Genomic DNA, 19,089 nt, shown 5'->3' on the forward strand with positions numbered 1-19,089 from the left:
GTCACCAAAATTACACAAGATTCTAAAATAATGTATTCAGGCCGCAAAAATAAATCTAACTTGATTACTGTGGTTCATTATCGATTAAAAAGAAGAGAATGTTGTGCCAGGAGAATGATAGAAAAGAAGTGAACGTAAGGAAGGTAATGTTTTATATGATCCATTTTTAATATATAAAAGTAGAAGTGATAATAAACTTGCCTTATTTACACTGTTTATTTATTGAAAATATAAGTTAGTTTTTCAGTTATGTAATGATATTTAAAAATTTAAAATTTGTAAAATTTCAAGAACGTATTTTAATTTTTCAGATTTAATTTTATAAAAATACATACAACCAATTTAAAAGCTAATTTTTATATTTTATTATCATATTACTAATTTTTATACATGATAAGTTATTATTGACAAAATTTTATCTAAACTAATAAGTTTGAATAATAATTTACCTTTTAATTTATGAATAACTTAACAAGTGTCACATGTCTAATATGATCATGTTTTTCTTAACTTTCAAGTTAAAGACAGTCACACAGCTATTATTTTATGATCCAAAATGCTGGTCCTTCTTAACCTACACAATCTAAATGCTATTGGCGTGTAATATTTTGTAAAATTTTCAAACTTAAACGCAACATCATCTCTTGTTTTCTTTCCAAAATCAAAATGTCCCATATGAATGATATTTGGCACCTTTTTTCCAAACTCTGTTATTTTATTTTGGGTATCATTTGTTGGTTTTGTGACATGTGGAGCTGGGGCCTTTTCTCGACCGCCACAGTCTACTTCCAAATAAACACTGTTAAGAGAAATTTATTTGATTTAGGTTCAAAAACATATTGTGGTTGGGGGAAAATGCTTTATTGTGTACTTAAGAGACATGCATTTAGACATTCAAATATAAGAGCTTATAAACAAGGCATGTATAGCTAATGCTTAATCCTATTTTACAATCCTGGAAAGAAACACCTCTTTCTCGGTGCAAAGGTAAATGAGATCATGCTCAGGATGCCTAAAGTTCCTTACTATAACCTTCTCACCAGATAAATCTTCCATACCTAAGGTAACTCTCAACTTGAAACAATTTGTTTTAGGAGTTCTGTAAAATGGCGCAGCAAATACAAACTTTTTAACAGGGTCACTATCTCCGAATTGTTTCAGGTCAAGATACACATATTGACAAGAATACTCGTTCACTGTTAACTTCACCCACAACCTGTTATCAACATCCATGTTATATAAGGTGATTTGTAATCTTATTCCAACAGGCAGGCCTGAAACAAAGAAAAGTGGAGTTTCACAGGTATTGTTGATGATATCCAACTCTGCCTTGACGTGTTTCAGCCCTCCTGCCAACTCAACCTGCTTCAGAGAAAATAATTCCAGCAACTTCCTGAACTGAAACAAGTTACTCATCCCGCCAATTGAGGTTTGAACTCCATGCAAAGATTTTCCTGCTTCTGCCAAAAAATGTGAAGGCTCAATGGATCCCTTGTCAAGAAGTAGTTCCACAACTGAGTATATGGAATGTAGCTTTCTCAGAGTAGATACATAACACCAAGGCTGTAAACTACATAACTTCAGTGTACAAGTCACCACCATCAACTCCAGGAGGTGGATCGTCACTTCTTTATCCAACCCTAAGAATGTGTAAGCCAGTTCTCTTAGTTTATAATCTAATTCTCCAAAATTTATTTCTATCTCTCCTGTTAACGGGGACTTCTTCAGACACATTAAGTTTGTCCAGATCTTTCCAAAAAGCTCCAACACCCGTATATATTTCAGTGCAAAAACCAAAACACCAGAAGATTGGGATGATGTATTATTTATGCTTCCCAGTTCTTCTTTCAAACTCCTGCATGTCACCCATGAAAATATCAAAAACGAATAAGATTCCAAAGATGAAAGCAAACTAGAAAATATTCGTAGTCTTATTTATTTCTATAAAAGTTAAGTTGTATAATCATAGATAAGTTGAATAAGTATTTATATGGACTCGAAGATGCAGGGAAGCAAGTAAGAAACTTATCGAATTGGTTAACACAATGAATACTACTTAACTAATAAAATATTGAATACCGTTTACTTATATTTGCATATACATATATCATGTATTATTCGTTCAAAGATGATACATGCATGAGTCATTACTGCAGTATGAAATCTAAAAATTTTGCATTATATTTTGTTAGAAAAGCAGTGGACATTAACAGGCATTAATTTATAGATGAACTGATATTCTTCTAAGAATATAGAAGTTTACAGCCCCAAGAAACTGATTTCTCCTTTTATTTTTACATATTATACTGTGGAAGAAAAAGAAAGAAGCTTGTTTTCTTGTCCATCAGTGGAATATTATTAACTCTGTCAGATCAGCACTTAGCCCTTTGTTGATCCGCACTTTCTGAAGAAGTGGACATAGGGTGATATAATTAACTTCACCTCACACTGTGACTGTTTGGCTAGAAAGACAACAGATAAGATAGGGCAAATCCATTTCAAACTAATCATTGTTCAATGTATGCAAGTAAATATCACGAGGAAACAAAGAGAAATCGTAGCATACCTTAAAGTCTTAAGTACTCCATCAATGCATCCAACTTGCATCGGTTGCCACATGTTACTAATTTGTGCTAGGACTAGATTCACTAATGCTAATACTTCGATCCCCTCCAACTGACAATCTGCGATTGATACTTCTGAGCTGCTCTGCTCCCGTGATTCCTGATTACGCGAGGAATCATTTACTATATGTTGCAGAATCTCATCCCCTTTAATCAACTCCGAGTCAGAAACAGATGTGGATCTACTGCAAGCACACAAGTAAGAGAACAGTACATGACGATCCAAAGCATAAGCTAACCCAGAAGATATTCTCCCCAGAAGAGTGACTGCATATGAAAACATTCTGGGCGGAATTCTGCATATGTTTATCTCATGTGATAGTGAAGCTGAAATGGCCAGTACTAGAATTAGAGCAGTTTTTGCACCATTAGATCCCAACTTGCCTTCGAAAAAGTCATCTATCTAAAACATAAGAGATATCTGTTTCAGTTCATGGAGTCATTTTATTAAATCGAAATAACCAAGAGGCAGAGCCATAAACTCACATTCTTTTAAAGATTTAGATCACATGTGAAAGATCCAAAATTTAAAGATATACTAATCACTAGGAACTAGGAAGTAGTATACAGGCATAGCACATTTAGCATGCATCACTAGACTGACAATGATGGCAGAATAATAAATTTGGCAAAAAGAGAAAAGGCTCATTGAAGACAATTCATACAGAAATATCTAAGGCTCAACCACAGTTGCAAGCGATTTATATTTGCAGGAGAAAAAGATAGCCTCTTCAGAAGTTTTAAATATGACACACTGATTATTACAGTAGTGTTTTATAGAACTTACATCTTGAGAAGTCTCCTCAACAGTACTTGCAGCATAACTACCATGTTTTCGACCGATAATAAAGAGAACAAGAAATATATCAGCTTCATCCTGCAGTATTGTTGTACAAGGAAAAACAGCATTAGAACCAACAAGAATTATGTTTTCCATGTATCTGTATAAAAGTAAACTTTTCCCATGGATGTATTATGATTATTTAAAGATCTTAAAGAAGATGCCAGAACTTAAAAATACTAGTACATTTAAAACTCCCTCCATCGCATTTGTTTGTTTTAGCCTGGTTTTACTTTATGGCCATATTGTCCAGTTTCATAATGCATATTACATACGATATTGTTTTATTTTCGGTTTTGGATTTAAAAAGTTGTAAAAGCATAACTTTAAATCTTAGTTCAAAAATTAGTCCATTCAACCAAAAATAGACCAGGTCAAGATAAATGGGACAGCAGGAAAATTATCATCGTATCACTTCGAGTAGGCATGGATTTATTTTAATTATGACTGACCTGAGGAAAAGCTTCCATATTTTTAACAAGGCCATTAACACAGAACTTAAACATTTTTGAACTATGCATCTTAAGTAACTGAATTATTCTCCTTGCTTCAGACCTTATTGAGGAAGACGTGTCAAATAAAGCACCAAACAGCTGCAAAACCAAACCATGAGAACTGTAAAATCAATTCTATAGTAGTTAAAAGTGAAAAGTGCAGTGAAGCGCAATAGGGTTGACAGAGCTCAAGTGCGAAGTGCACTTGATGAAAAGTGAACATGACTAATATAAATTAGTCATTAGTTATATATAATAATGACAAACTGATAGATATTACACAATACAAAAGCAAAGATCATTCATTGTCTATGACAAACTAGTTCAAGGAGTCAGTACTTTGGAGTCACCTACATACAACATAGATATGAAAGGAAAAACAGATACTTTGAACTTAAAAAATAACATTCATGTGTGCACTTTTATTTGTAATTCACCATTTCTCAACAGAAGTAAATAATATGTGTGTATAAGCCAGTGTATCCATGTGTAAACTTAACAATATAACACTACAACTGATACTCTACTTAACAAGCGCAACAAATGCAAACCATGAAGCTTGAATGCTAAAAAAGAATTGCTAAGCAAATCCTCGAGCCATAGTTCATATGGGCTTATCTCATGTTCACATTTACCCATTACTCAGGAAAGCCTCATTAACAATAATTAATATTCCGTGCATGAAAGAGAACTAAACAAATTCCCAACACTGCAACTTAAGAGCCACACAAAAGTATATATTTAAGTACAAGACCTTACCAGGTTAAGGTATTCTTCTTGAACCTGATGGTCATGTTGCGCCATATGATGCATTGTTTGTAGTGCTTGTAATCGGACAGCTATTGAATCATCATTCAACATATCCACCAACAAATTTAAGGCTTTACAAGCAAAGTCAGAAGAAAGGATGAAGAGTTCACGCAAGGAAGAACAAGCAGACCTTCGCACCTTAAGACATAGCAGGAAATGACAAAAAATGAACTTACAATTAAAAAGAAACATCAATATAAGAAAACAAAGACATGTGTGTATGGGTGCGGTTGGGTGGGTGACGGAGATGAGAACATATATTTGATGGTATTGAAACAATGTGTAGATTACCTTAAACATATAATTTTATGAACATGCGGTGTTCATGTCAGGCTCATAATGGTTAATGGCACCTAATTATTCTTAGACTCAAGCCAGGTTGACCCTGAGCTTTTACAAGTATATTAATCGAACAATCAGAACAATATCTTATTGAACTCAATGCCTTGACCTTAACTTGTAAATTTAACCTGTCAATTTCTTCATTAAACTTAATTCTTAAACCTGCTTAATTTGAGTGCAAACATTATTAATATAGGAAAGATGGTAAATACGTGATATCTACTTTAAGCATAAACAACAGATCTGCCCATATATATGTATATGTATATATAGATACAGGGTCCTACTCCACTACAAACCTTTCTTAAAATAAAAAGTAAAAACTGCAATAAAAAATTTATAAATCAAATTGAAATATAGCACATATGATATGCAAATTGATCATTGGAAGATGAAGAAAAATACAGTGAAATGATTTCAAAAAAACATCATCAATTGACGGAAAAAATCAAATTAAAAAACGGAAGGGAATGTATGGGATCGTGTCTGTTAGGGCCTTGTGTGCTGACTTCTAGGGGGCATTAGGTTAGATTCATTCAAGGACTCATATTAGTTTGTAGTTTCTATTTTACTCTTAGTTTGTATTTGATCACTTGCCTATATATATATATATATATATATATATATATATATATATATATATATATATACTCCCTCTGTTTTAAAACATGTCCACTTTAGAAAAAAAAAATTGTTTCAAAAATACTTGTCCACTTCAACTTTCTATGTAAATTTATATTTCCAAAATCAACTCTCCTTCACATATTTCTAATTTATATTTCCAAGATCAACCATATGCCACATATTATGTTCAATTAATGACTTAATACAACTCTTTTTTCTCAAAATCCACTTCTCTTAAACTATGTGATTTTTAGAAAGTGGACATGTAATTTGAAACGGAGGGAGTAGACACACACACACACACACATAAACAGATTACATAACAATTTAGATAGCTAAATATTAATACATGTATACACTACATGAATCCCAAAGAAAGAGAAGAATTTATTAAAAATTCTAGAAGTTACCTCATAAAATTCGTCCTCCATCCCATGCACAAAAGCTCCAGCAACATCAGATGTTTGTGTTTTGATAAGTACTTTCTTAGACAGGGTTTGAAGTAGAATATTCTCGGAGGCCATCGTTATCTTCCCAATGGCATCAAAAACTTGAAGTCTTACTTTTACACTCATGTCTCTGACAATTGAACAAAGCTGCAGAAAAGATGATTGAAAAAAGGTAGTACAATAAGATATGACTGCACCATATAAACGTTTTCTTTTTCTTTTCTTTTTTCTTTTTTTTTTGTTTGCTAAGGCCATCACTAGTCTCACATCAACATATACATTACCCAACCTGCATAGCTCCAAAGACTAAAAGAGGGCACACTATACATGGGTAGGTATAAATATGAAACAAAATTATCCATTCTAAATTTCAAATAAACAGGATTGAGCTTTGTGAAACATAGTTATAATCTATACCTTTTCAAATAAGGCATCAGACCAGTACTTTTTACTTGCTCCCTCGCTGGATGCCGTGAGTAATTGCCCCCACTCACTAATCTGAAATCGCAAGAAATATAGAAACTTACCATTTCTATTCAACCATAACCAGTGTACATGAAAATTCAGAACTTGCTTACTTTAAAATATGTTGCATATCAAATAAATCACAAAAATCATCACAAAAAGAGCCAGAACATTTTACTTAAGAAGAGAACAGTACCAACATCTGGCACATTATTATGTGAAATATCATCTTTGGTAACTCAATTAAACTAAATCGAAGGCCATTGACTTGTTCCTAATTCTATTATGATTTGTAAGTATTAATGTGAAAGATTAATGTGAAAGATAAGCATCTTACAACTCGAACGGCGGAGCATCTAACAGAATCCTCCGTATCTGAAAGCATCTCAACACCACGCAAAAAACACCCCTCCATCACCCCTCTATCCTGAATCCCAACACAACAGCTCAATCCATCCAAAGCAACTCTCCTAATTTCAGGATACGGATCCTTACTAAACCCTAAAAACACGGTAACCAACACCGCCGGCCGAACCAAAATCCTCTTAGCATTCGCCAACAACCACCTCCTGGCACTAACACAACCACCAAAACATACAGACAAAAACACACTCTCACTCAACTCTTCAACTAACTGAAGAAGCTCAGAGTCCTGCTCAGCAATCGATACGAGTATAGACAGCGATTCGACAACAAGGCGAGGAGAATTGTGAGGGAGTAGAGAGAAAGTACGGAGAGAGGAGAAGATGAGACGGCGGAGGTGGGGGTGGCGGAGAGAGATGTCGGAGAGGAGAGAGATGGTGTGAGGGTTAGGATTCAGGGAGAGAGAGTGTGTTAGGGCTTGGAGAATAGTGGAGATTGTTGAATCTGAAGTTGAAGGATTGGTGATTAGTGATCGTGCGAGTGTTAGGGTGTGCCTGGATGGGGGCTCATCGGTGGCGCTCAGTTCGAGGAAGCTGCGGAGGAGTTGTTGCTCCATCGCCGCCGCCAAGACTCCCGTCAAGACACTATAGTTTTAAGTTTCCCCTTTTTCCCTCCAAATTCCGATTTTCTGAGTTTCAATGTTCTAATATTTTATATTTCAATACTTCAATATTTTATACTTTAATATTTCAATATTTTTTTTTTTTACTATTTTTTCTATTATTCAGCCTAGGGGTATGTATGACGCGGTTTGTTACGATTTGTATCTAAAACCACAACTGGTACTACAAAGTGTTGTTTTTAAAATTGAAAACCGAAATCGAACCAAATATCGTGTTGCGCTTCGGTTTGCGGTTCCGTTTTCAAACCGTGAGAGTTTGATAAACTTTCGAAATATCGGTGTCTTTAACAAATTTACATTGAATATGTCAAAAATAGTAATATCTCCATAGTTACATCAGTGATCAAGATACGAAACTATTGATCCATATAATGAGTATAATATTGATCGATATAATGAGTAAAATGTATGTCACAAAATTATCTGACTTCAAGTCTGGAAAGAATAAAGAACATAATGCAATAGAAGTTGTTTCAACCATGCCATAAATAGTAGTCAGGAATAAAGAGTTAGGCCAAACATCAAACATGTATAGTTCGCCATAGAACTCCCACATTCTGCAAATTAATGAACATGTTCGGAGAAACTTGAATACCTAGATAAGTTGGTACTACAACACAAAGATGGCAGAAGAATAGACATGATAAATTAAAATAAATATAATTTATATATTATATTTAAATATATAAAATAAAAATAAATATATATATATATATATTGTTGCGGTTCGGTTCGGGATCTATTCGATTTTAAAATTAATAGAAACCAAAACCAAAACCAAGGTATCGGCGCGGTTTTATTTGGTGTGGTTTTAATTTTCGGTTCGGTTTCCACTCATCCTGATTGGACCTTCTTTCAATTTTTTTAGTTTCTTTTTTAAAGACATAGTGCATTATTGGCCTACAAAATATGTTTACAACCTGTTGCTGGATATCCCTAACTGATGAAATCCTAATTACTTGAGAAGTGAGTGAGAGAGAGTCCTGAGCGTGGGAGAGTTGCGAAAAATATGTGCGGGAGAGATTGCGAGAAATATGTGCGGAAAGGATGGTGTGAGAGAAAGCGGTTCGAAAGAGGGTAAGGTGAGAGCTATGAGTACTTTTATTTAACCCACTGCATTCAAAATATCTATATTTTCACTGTAACCCGTCTTAGCAATTAATGTCCCGCTGATTTTTATTTAAATTTGATTACACTTTTTATATGGGCAACGGCTATATGGGATTTAGTGTAGTCATAGATATTAAATCTTTTATATGATGACATTTATTTATATAATGCTAACTATAAATAATAGTGTAGTAATAGATCAATTTTGACCAATTTCAAGACATGTAATGTTATATTTTTGTTTGTAACACTGAAAAGGGTGTGTTAAATCCAATACATGGTGTAGTGAAACTGTTCTGACGCTGTTTTCTAATTCAACTTCAAATAGTAGCAATAACTCCAGCAACATTTGACTTTGACTTAGACCTGCTGACTTGTTGACCTGATCAATTCTTCATCAAATAAATAGTACGAACAGCTTCGTACATGCTGATATTTAGTGCACTGGCCTGGTTCACAAACGACTAACACTGAAATTCATATCATTTTTTATTGTTAACATTGATCAGTCCATTCCTGGTTAAAAATGCTTCAGTTTCTTATTACAAATTAATAATCAAGATGATGATACTAGAATTTACTAGCATCTATATAGAATCAATAGACAACTTCTGATTCTCGAAATAATTTGAACTTTATTCTTTGCTAAGCCCTGAACATATTAATGAACTTCTTTTAATAACTATGTGATTGCTTCAGTTTACTTGATTGTTTGATTATGTATGTACATGTTCTTCAATATGTCGAGTCTTGTATCAGACTCGATTATTATATCCTATCTTGTTATCAAGTTGAGTTATCATTATTATAATCTACGTTACATTATGCCTTACATCATATGATAATGTAACTAAACATAATACTTCAACTCTATAAAAGAAAAAAAAAAGATAACAACTACCAACATCAAAGTACTGACAGGTCATGAAGCATAATAGTTCTCTCCATGGTCAAAGAATGGAAGGGATAAGTAGGCAGGATCCAGGTATAAACAAAGTTATACAAAACCCTCTCATACAAACTTAATGCTCTATATAAAAATACAAAACTTGCCATTTGGCTTGTGTAAATTGCAGCACGTACATAGTATAACTACATCCTGAATGATTCCGTCCAAGTCCTCTTATGTAAATACATTGATCTCTGAAACTCATCATACATACACCGATTGTGATGTCGGCAAATCAAAAATCTCATGAATAGTCGTTGCTCCAAATGGCACATCCACAATTCAGACCGAAGAAATAATATAGAAACCGTATATGATAAATTAGCATAGAACACATGCGTAGTGGTAGAAAATGTTTATAATGTAGTAGCACGCACGTTTCGCCAACCCATGTATCGGATCATCGTCATCATGTCCCCATCAGTATCGTCTAATTGACCCTCCAAAATGGTATAACGGTCCTCGTGAAAAGGAGCATCTTCTTATTAACATCTATAATAACATATCGGTCCTCATCAAAGGAGCATATCTTTTTCATGCTGAAATAGTTCTAACTTTCTTCCTCATGATTTTGAATGGTTTGAAGATCTTAGGTAGAATTTGAGAGTATTTTTGTGTGTATTATGTGTATAATGAGTGGTTGAATTAGGTTTTTAATAAAATTTTAAGCCTTCATGGTAACCTGAAGGGTTTTGTGATACCGTAACGATATCAAGAATCCGTGACGTGTCCTGTGATGCCACATTTCATGTTGTCATGAAATGTACATAGTTTGATAGAAAATTTTAGAGTGTTTATATGTGGATGTTTCAGTTTTTTTAGCATTATGAAATCGTCGTGTTAAATCTCAAAAGTAATTCTTTTCGCTCAAAATTTCTAAAAAATTCGATTTTTCACACTTTTTGTACTTTATCCCTGCACATCAAAATTAATAAAAACAGAACATCATACCCCCATTCGATATGGAATAAAATTGAGTGTTAACATCAAATAAATTGAATATCATCACATAATTTTTAATCAATTCAATTCATTTATGTGCAAATATCTTGTCGCAAAAAATCTATAATATAATTTGACTTGCACAAAGACAGGATATATAAATAAAAAATAATTTAAAATAATTCAGGAAGAAAAATTAAATTCAAATATAATATCGACTTTTAGTCAATGTGTGATAATAGATTACAAATATAATTTAAAATAAGACATGGACATGTATATATTTGAATATTAAAAGTTATACTTCATTTATTTAGGGTTCTAACAATTTATAATTTTATTAATATATTGATAAAATTCATATCAAGCTGAAATATATTAGAAAATTTTAAATTGATTTATTGAAATGTTATAAGTGCAGTTTTTTAATTTCCAGAGCAATTTGTAGAAATATATACCAGAGTTGTATGATTTATGTGACTCAAGAGGGAGAGAGAATTAAAATTGCTCTGCAAACAAAAATCTTGCAATAACATTTTCCATTGATTTAAACAATCACTGTCTTAGAAAAATTTATTTAAGGCATGTGTAAAATTTTGATATTACAACAATTGTTTGATATATGTAATGAGGATTTTTTTTTTTTTTAATGAACCCATAAATCAAGCGTGACGACAAGAAGTATCCAGAGCAAGAACAATAAAAGCAGAGAGGTTTATTCCTAAAATGAGGGTAAATGAGTCATCTCATAATCGTAAAATGAAGGGAGGCGGGGGTAAAATGGGGAATAGTGGGGTAGGTAAGTGAGTGCCACTGTTTACTTATCGGTTGATCAGAGAAGACAAAGAAGAAACAAAGCAGCAGAGGAGTTAAGGATGCCGTGTCTCAACATCTCAACCAACGTCAGCCTCGACGGCGTCGACACTTCCGCCATTCTCTCCCAGGCCACTTCCACCGTGGCCACCATCATCGGAAAACCCGAGGCGGTATTATTATAATTATTTCTTTTTCTTCTGTTTTTCAACAACTATACACTAGTTACTACCACTACACTAGTTTTTCTTTTTGTTTTTGTTAGTGTATTAGCCTCGTTAGGGTTTACTTTCAACACCCAATTGCCATTTTTCACCATTTTTTTGCAATTACTCCCCCCATCCCATTCCCAATTAGATAAACTCGTCGACTCTCGGCAGACAATTTTTAAAGTGCATTGACCAAAATTGAAATTGGCATATATATTTTAAAATAGCATAATAGAAAGAAAGATAGTCTTAATATTAAAATAAATTTTTATTCACAAAAAAAAGAAGGAACTAGAGGGTCAATACACAGTAAGTTACGTGCTCAAATTCTAGCTGACTAATCAAATTTGGGATACAGGGAGTATCATGATAAAAGTGGTAAAATGATGTGTTGTAATTTGCTAGTCAGTATTTATTTTGAGCACCAAATTATATTTAATTGATCTCGACTACCCAATTAATCATCATAGACCTGCTTATCGATATCTAGACAACTGGTTTTGAATGTGTAAGGCCGTTAAAGGGTCGTCTAGTTAAAATCATTATTTTTTTTAAAAAAAATCCTCGAATTATATATTAATCATATTATTGTATTTAAAAAAAGAAAATTTTAAAAATAATGATTTTAACTATGTGAATAGATTTAGAAATTTGTGTCAAAAAGTCAAACTATCTAGTACTCTATCACCTTATTAGTTGATTCCCCTTGCTAATTATCATAATATTGAACTTTGATCGTTCTGTTTTGTTTGTCAATGCTTAGTATGTGATGATTGTTGTCAAAGGATCTGTTCCTATCGCCTTTGGTGGTACTGAGCAGCCAGCAGCATTTGGTGAGTTAGTGTCCATTGGGGGACTCAGTCCTAGTGTCAACAAGCAACTCAGTGCTGCCATTGCTGAAATTCTTGAAACTAAATTGTCTGTTCCCAAAAACCGCTTCTTCTTGAAGTTCTTTGATTCCAAGGCAAGTTATTTCTCATCTCTCCGCTGTCTTGTTGGATATCAACACACATTTTTAGTTTTCTTATTGCATTCTTCCTGCTTGTTTAGGCCAGTCAGAGTCAAGAATATGCACAATGTCTACATGCTTTACACCAGAACTAGATCATGTAAATATACACCTTTGTTGTTTACAAACAAATGAGTCTCCCTAGATATTTTCATTCTGTTCTCATCGACCTTTTTTTTGTACTGCTACTTTAGACGTTTGTTTCTTTTCAAGTCAAGTGCTTCTCCAGAGACTTTTGATTGTTCTGATTGCTTTGTATTTGTTTCTTTTCCAGGGCTCTGACTTTGGATGGAATGGCTCTACTTTCTAGACTTGTTGTTCGGTTTACTTCTGATGTGCTATTTAAACTAATAAAAAAATTGACTCCTTTAAGTGGGAGAAACTTTATTAATATCTAGAATCGGGATAGCTCTAATGTTATCACCTGAAATGTGACATGTCTGTGCTTCTATTTTTGATTCTGAATGTTCTAGACTTAATCAAAGATCTTACGTGTCTATCGTGTTAACTGTATTTCAAATGCTCCCAATCTTGTATTACCCTTGTTTGAGAAGTTCTGTAATGGCTTTGACTTGATCACTCTAAAAGTAGGTGTCCTTAGCTACTTATTTGTTCATTATACATGCCCTTCACACTGCAGCTAGCCTTTGTCAGAATTTTCTTTGATTTGTATAGGTTTTTGGTGCAAAAATTGGGGAACTGATTAGTACCCCAAATGGATACAATGTCCGAAGACTAGAACCTTAGCTAAGATTTGACAAGTCATATTATATAGGTAAACAAAATTGAGCTGTTAGGTTAGAAGCTTGAAATGAGTTGGAGTCGATATAATTTTCGTCATATTATATAGATATTTTCGTCTTGAGTTTGACTCTATTGGATTAGTTTACAAACTAATCCTGTCATGGAAGTTTATGGCATACTTCTACATTGACAAGTTTCTGACTCCGGGAGCTAGATAGTTTAAAACTATAGTATCTCATGAATTGTAGTTGTTAGATGTTGAGCAAGAACACAAAGTAGTAACAGAATGAAACTATTGGTTTTGCTTTTGTAGAAGTGGCAGGGCAAAAATGTTGTGAAACATGTGATTTCAAGTAGTAATGGCAATTGGCTATTATTAGATTTTGGTATGCTATGTTTATTATTTCATAGAACCAGTAAATGGTAAGTTATATATGTGATGTACATGTACTGATGTCTAGCTCAGATATGTAAAATTCTTTGACGTCCATCAGAAAAATCTCCCTCATTTTTCTCTGGTTCAATTTCTAGATGCAGAATTAATACCAGTAATTTGTACAAGCCCTCTCTCAAAACTCTGTCCATGAAAATTGATCTAAGACTATGGCTTCTAATCCCCAACCACCAAATCTCCCAACTGTAATCATCCAACACCCATCCACCGGTGTCTCTGCCGACCCCCAACCACCCACAGCAACCTCTGCAATTACTTCATTCTTCGTCAACATCAGTGAAACAGTTCGTCACCGCCTTGCACATTGCCGCCCGTGGTCGGAGCTTGTTGACCGTTCTGCCTTTGCAAAACCAGAGTCTGTCTCAGATGCCACAGCTCGCATTCGCAAGAACTACACCTATTTTCGAGTCAATTACCTCATTCTGATTGCCATTGTGATGGCATTTTCTCTTGTGACACACCCCATCTCCCTCATTCTCCTCCTTGGCCTTCTCGCCTCCTGGATCTTCCTCTACCTTTTCCGCCCCTCTGATCCACCACTCGTCATCTGGGGACGCACATATTCTGAAAGAGAAATATTAGGAATTCTGGTGATCACCACAATTGCCGTAATTTTTCTGACAAGCGTTGGTTATGTCCTGACATCAGCCCTAATGGTGGGATTGGCTATTGTTTCTGGTCATGGGGCATTTAGGGTTCCAGAAGATTTGTTTCTTGATGAGCAAGACTCTGCATCTACCGGATTCCTGTCTTTCCTGAAAGGCGCCACCGGTCCATCGCCATCTCCTGTAATTACTGCTACTGTTCGAGTCTAGAGATTATATGTTCCATACAATTTGATAAATGCCAAGGTGAATGTCATAGCTTTTGGTGGTTAAGGATTCGCCAGTCCTATGAATGTTGATAAAAGCAATATGCTTTCTTCTATAGTATTGGTCTCATGTGTATTACAGAGAAATATACATGTCATTGCTTGTTAATGGGTAATTAAACTATAAGCCTGTGATATGATTTCTTATTCTCCATGCCATTGCTTGTTGAATAAGCTTATTTGTCCATAGGCAAAGTTGTTGAATATGTTAAGGAATAGATTATGAACACCGGCGATAACGTGCTTATGTTTGTTAAATATATAATGATTATTTCTGGGCATCCTAAAAATATTTGATGATTCTATAGCATGCCCAAGAGGCGTTCTTTATGACCTTTTAACTGAAAAAAAAAGTATCGGTCTAAATAGAGCTCCAAAAGACTTTTGGAGCCTCTTTATAAACTTAAGAAGAGTCACTTCACTTTCCTCTCGTTTAGGAGCCTCCACATGACTCTTAACTCGAGCCTCCACATGACTCTTAACTCGATTTTGTTAATAAAAAATTCATTTTCTTCTACTTATCCACCATCTTTCCTCCTTTTAGTTCATATATTAATAAAATATAAAATAGAAAAATAGTTTGAAGAAATATTGTTGGAGACAGTTCACACTGACTATATTAAGAGAGATATGTTTTACATTATAATTAAGAGCCAACTAGGAGACTGTGGGAGATGCTGATCAACTCTGAAGTACTGGGTGTTTCTGTTTTCGCATGGCTGTTTCTTTTTTACAATCCGAGGTGATATATCTCTGCTAGGGAGAATGAGGCAGCAACCATGTTGATCATAACATAGCGATGCAGAATTAGATGATGAAGATGCCACAGTACCCTGAGGTCTGTTTTTATGTTATAAGTTCACTGAAAAGCAAGGCAGATGTACTCAAAGCTATGTAATATTCATCTCTAAAGGCCATTCTGTTGCAAGTGCTATCGGAGTTTCTCTTATGCAACAGATAACAATGACGTCTTCATGCACCCGCCAAAAAAGATGGCCGTTAAGAGACGACTGTCTCATAACATGTGACCTTTGATTAAAAATTATCATGTGAATGTAGCCGTTAGTTTGGCTACCAATTAAAGACTAACTAAATAACCAACTCCCCTCTGACTCTGTCTGTCAAGTGTCAGCCAACACTTTTAAGCTTCACTCACTGTATAGGCTCATCACAGTCTCAGATGCTATTTCTCAACTCCATACATTATTGCTTCTCTACTACATTCGCAGATCCTCAGAGCAAAAAAGCTGTGAAATTTCACACTTTTTTTCAAGCCATCTTCAATATTCATGCTAATACTGCTTATGGAAAGCCTTGCTCGGACTGTTCAAGCCAAGAACAAGAATTTGACTTATGCATGTCATGTTCAAATCTTTGTTTTGGTTTTATTTTTTTGTTTTGTTTCAGCTAAACCGGGTGATGGGGTCATCACAACTGTAGAAGATTATCAAGCACTTAAGGCCATCAAGCGTGAACTGATAGATTCCAGAGGTGTTTTGAGGAGCTGGAGTGGCACTAGAAATGGAGCTTGTTCAGGTACTTGGCAAGGAATTAACTGTGTTAATGGCCAAGTCATTGTGATACAGCTTCCATTTAAAGGATTAGGAGGAAGAATTTCTGAACAAATCGGACAGCTTCAAGCCCTTCGTTGGCTTAGTATACATGACAATTTTCTTCAAGGTCCAGTTCCTAATTCTCTTGGTTTTCTTTGCCACCTTAGAGGGGTTTATCTATTCAATAATCGTTTGTCGGGTTCTATTCCTGCATCCATTGGTAACAGCCCCTCTCTTCAAAATCTTGATCTTAGTAATAATCTGCTCACCGGAACCCTTTCACCCAATCTTGTAAATTCTACTAGGTTTTATAGACTAAATCTTAGTTATAATGCAATTTCTGGTTCGATCCCAAACAGTTTCACTAATTTCCCTTCACTCACTTTTCTTGCTCTGCAACACAACAATCTATCAGGCTCCATACCAGATGCTTGGGGTCTGAATACAAATGATTCTTACCAACTTCGATCTTTAACCCTCGACCACAATCTTCTTTCAGGGAATATACCATCTTCTTTAAGTAAATTGTATAATCTCAAAGAACTTTTATTGAGTCGAAACCAGATTGTTGGAACCATACCTGATGAATTAGGTAGTCTCACAAAGCTTCAGCTGTTAGATTTATCGGGGAATGCCATCAATGGAAGCTTTCCTACTAGTTTTTCAAATCTCACAGCGCTTGTTTCATTGAATCTAAAGGCCAACCACCTTAAAAATGAAATCCTAGAAGTTGTATCCACATTGCAAAATCTTACAGTCTTAAATCTGAAAAGTAATGAGTTTGATGGTGATGTTCCCGCCAGTATTGGAAAATTGTCTAGCCTTCTGCAACTTGATCTATCAGATAACAGTTTCACCGGAGACATTCCTGACTCAATATCCAATTTGCCAAACCTCACTTCTTTCGATGTTTCCAACAATAATCTCTCTGGGGAAGTTCCCTCTAAGCTTCTGGACAAGTTCAATTCTACTTCTTTTGTCGGTAACATTCAGTTATGTGGATTTAGCCCCACTACTCATTGCCCTTCTCCCACACCTTCCTCTTCGTCACAGGCTACGAACCATCAAAAAAGCAGAGGGCATAAAACCAAAGATATTATTCTTATAGCAGCTGGAACGCTCCTTCTTGTCCTACTTGTTTTGTGCTGCATTTTGGGATGCTGCTTGATTAGGAAAAAGAGCAACTCAAAAGTTAGTAAAGAATCTGGCCTGGCTGGTGCAAAGTCGGTTCCAGCCATGGGAACCAAAGTCGAATCTGGTGACAAAAGTGGAAAATTAGTGCATTTTGATGGCCCATTTGTGTTTGCAGCTGATGATTTGCTATCTGCCACTGCTGAGATAATGCAGAAGAGTACATATGGAACGGCTTATAAAGCGACATTGGAGGATAACAATAAAGTGGTTGTGAAAAGACTAAGAGAGAAAACCGCGAAGGGACAGAAGGAGTTTGAAGCTGAAGTTGCTGCACTGGGGAAAGTCAGACACCAAAATATATTGGCTCTCAGGGCCTATTACATGGGACCTAAAGGAGAGAAGCTACTTGTTTTTGATTATATGTCAAACGGAAGCCTTGCATCCTTCCTCCATGGTTAGTTTCACAAACTAATTCCAATATCAAGAACTGAGAATCACTGTGAACTTCAACTTTATCAATTGATTGATATAAATATCATTTTGTGCAGCTCGAGGACCTGACACTACAATAACCTGGCCAACAAGGATGAGTATTGCTATGGGAATGACACGAGGCCTCTGTTTCCTTCACTCTAAAGAGAATATAATTCATGGAAATCTTACATCAAGCAACATTATGCTAGATGAGCACAACAATCCTGCCATTGCAGATGTTGGGCTTTCAAGGCTCATGACAAATGCTACAAACCTCGATGTGATTGCCACAGCTGGTACACAAGGTTATTGTGCACCAGAACTCTTAAAGCTCAAGAATGTCACCACGAAAGCCGATGTTTACAGCATTGGGGTGATCATATTGGAGCTCTTGACAGGAAAATCTCCAAATGAAGGCAGGGAAGGTGTTGATTTGCCACAATGGGTGTCGTCAATCCTGAAGGAAGAATGGACTAATGAAGTGTTTGATTTGGAACTTATGGGGGATACGTCAGACGTGAATGAGGAGCTGTTTAAAACTTTGCAATTAGCCATGCATTGTGTGAATTCTTCACCTACTGCACGTCCAGAAGCCCGAGAAGTTCTTCAGAAACTAGAAGAGATAAAACCTCAACTGGCTGCTCCAAGTTGTGCAAGTACTCCTGTTAAAAGTCACAGTTTTGAAATACCAACAGAAACATAATGAAGGCTGATATAAATTACTCCCTCCGCCCCGACACGTAATTTAATACTCCTCAAGTATTATTGTATAACTTATATTCAAAATTTTCTTTTCTTGTTTTTATATAGATAAAGAAAATTTTGAAAATATTATTGAATTATACTTTATAGTGTGTGTCAAACAGTGAGAGAAAATGTATGAAAATAGATCAGACAAACACGCAGCTACGTAACAATACTTGTAGCTAATAGATACATACAGTCATGCAGATCATATAGTTTCTTTATGACATGTATAACAAGTGATCTAAGCATGTATGTTTTTTATTTCCTTTTTTCGGTCTTTAAACACGTACTCCCTCCGTCCCAATTTATCTGTCTTGTTTGACTTTTTACGGTCAAATTGACCAAGATTTGACCGGTAATTAGTAATTATTCTTCATGAACTTGAA

At 35.0% G+C, this 19,089-nt stretch overlaps 4 protein-coding genes across 6 annotated transcripts; 3 read left to right on the forward strand and 1 right to left on the reverse strand.

Annotated features, from left to right (window-relative positions):
* Positions 1-885: 885 nt before the first annotated feature.
* On the reverse strand, positions 886-7,710 carry LOC108193689 (protein SIEL). 2 transcript variants are annotated; one of them, XM_017360463.2, is made up of 8 exons: positions 6,987-7,709; positions 6,602-6,682; positions 6,146-6,331; positions 4,719-4,907; positions 3,918-4,058; positions 3,412-3,501; positions 2,567-3,027; positions 886-1,855 (listed from the first exon to the last, which is right to left on the reverse strand). In XM_017360463.2, the coding sequence occupies exons 1-8, from the start codon at positions 7,626-7,628 to the stop codon at positions 943-945; spliced, it is 2,703 nt and encodes a 900-aa protein (XP_017215952.1). In that variant the 5' UTR covers positions 7,629-7,709; the 3' UTR covers positions 886-942. The 2 variants fall into 2 exon arrangements, with proteins under 2 accessions (XP_017215952.1, XP_017215953.1); XM_017360464.2 differs by lacking the exon at positions 3,918-4,058 and having other exon boundaries at positions 6,987-7,710.
* A 3,721-nt stretch (positions 7,711-11,431) lies between these two features.
* Positions 11,432-13,239, forward strand: LOC108193498 (uncharacterized). Of its 2 annotated transcripts, XM_064081673.1 has the most exons (4): positions 11,481-11,681; positions 12,481-12,681; positions 12,768-12,826; positions 13,001-13,239. In XM_064081673.1, exons 1-3 carry the CDS (start codon positions 11,571-11,573, stop codon positions 12,819-12,821), a joined length of 366 nt encoding a protein of 121 aa, XP_063937743.1. In that variant the 5' UTR covers positions 11,481-11,570; the 3' UTR covers positions 12,822-12,826; positions 13,001-13,239. The 2 variants fall into 2 exon arrangements, with proteins under 2 accessions (XP_017215669.1, XP_063937743.1); XM_017360180.2 differs by lacking the exon at positions 12,768-12,826 and having other exon boundaries at positions 11,432-11,681.
* A 696-nt stretch (positions 13,240-13,935) lies between these two features.
* LOC108193496 (PRA1 family protein B4) lies at positions 13,936-14,879 on the forward strand. Its single transcript, XM_017360178.2, has one exon. It carries the CDS (start codon positions 14,074-14,076, stop codon positions 14,737-14,739), a length of 666 nt encoding a protein of 221 aa, XP_017215667.1. The 5' UTR covers positions 13,936-14,073; the 3' UTR covers positions 14,740-14,879.
* A 1,078-nt stretch (positions 14,880-15,957) lies between these two features.
* Positions 15,958-18,773, forward strand: LOC108195425 (probably inactive leucine-rich repeat receptor-like protein kinase IMK2). The gene is made up of 2 exons (XM_017362386.2): positions 15,958-17,936; positions 18,031-18,773. Exons 1-2 carry the CDS (start codon positions 16,085-16,087, stop codon positions 18,657-18,659), a joined length of 2,481 nt encoding a protein of 826 aa, XP_017217875.1. The 5' UTR covers positions 15,958-16,084; the 3' UTR covers positions 18,660-18,773.
* The last annotated feature ends 316 nt before the right edge of the window (positions 18,774-19,089 follow it).

Source organism: Daucus carota, chromosome 7 (genome assembly GCF_001625215.2).
Source record: "Daucus carota subsp. sativus chromosome 7, DH1 v3.0, whole genome shotgun sequence".
NCBI classification, from domain to species: domain Eukaryota; kingdom Viridiplantae; phylum Streptophyta; class Magnoliopsida; order Apiales; family Apiaceae; genus Daucus; species Daucus carota.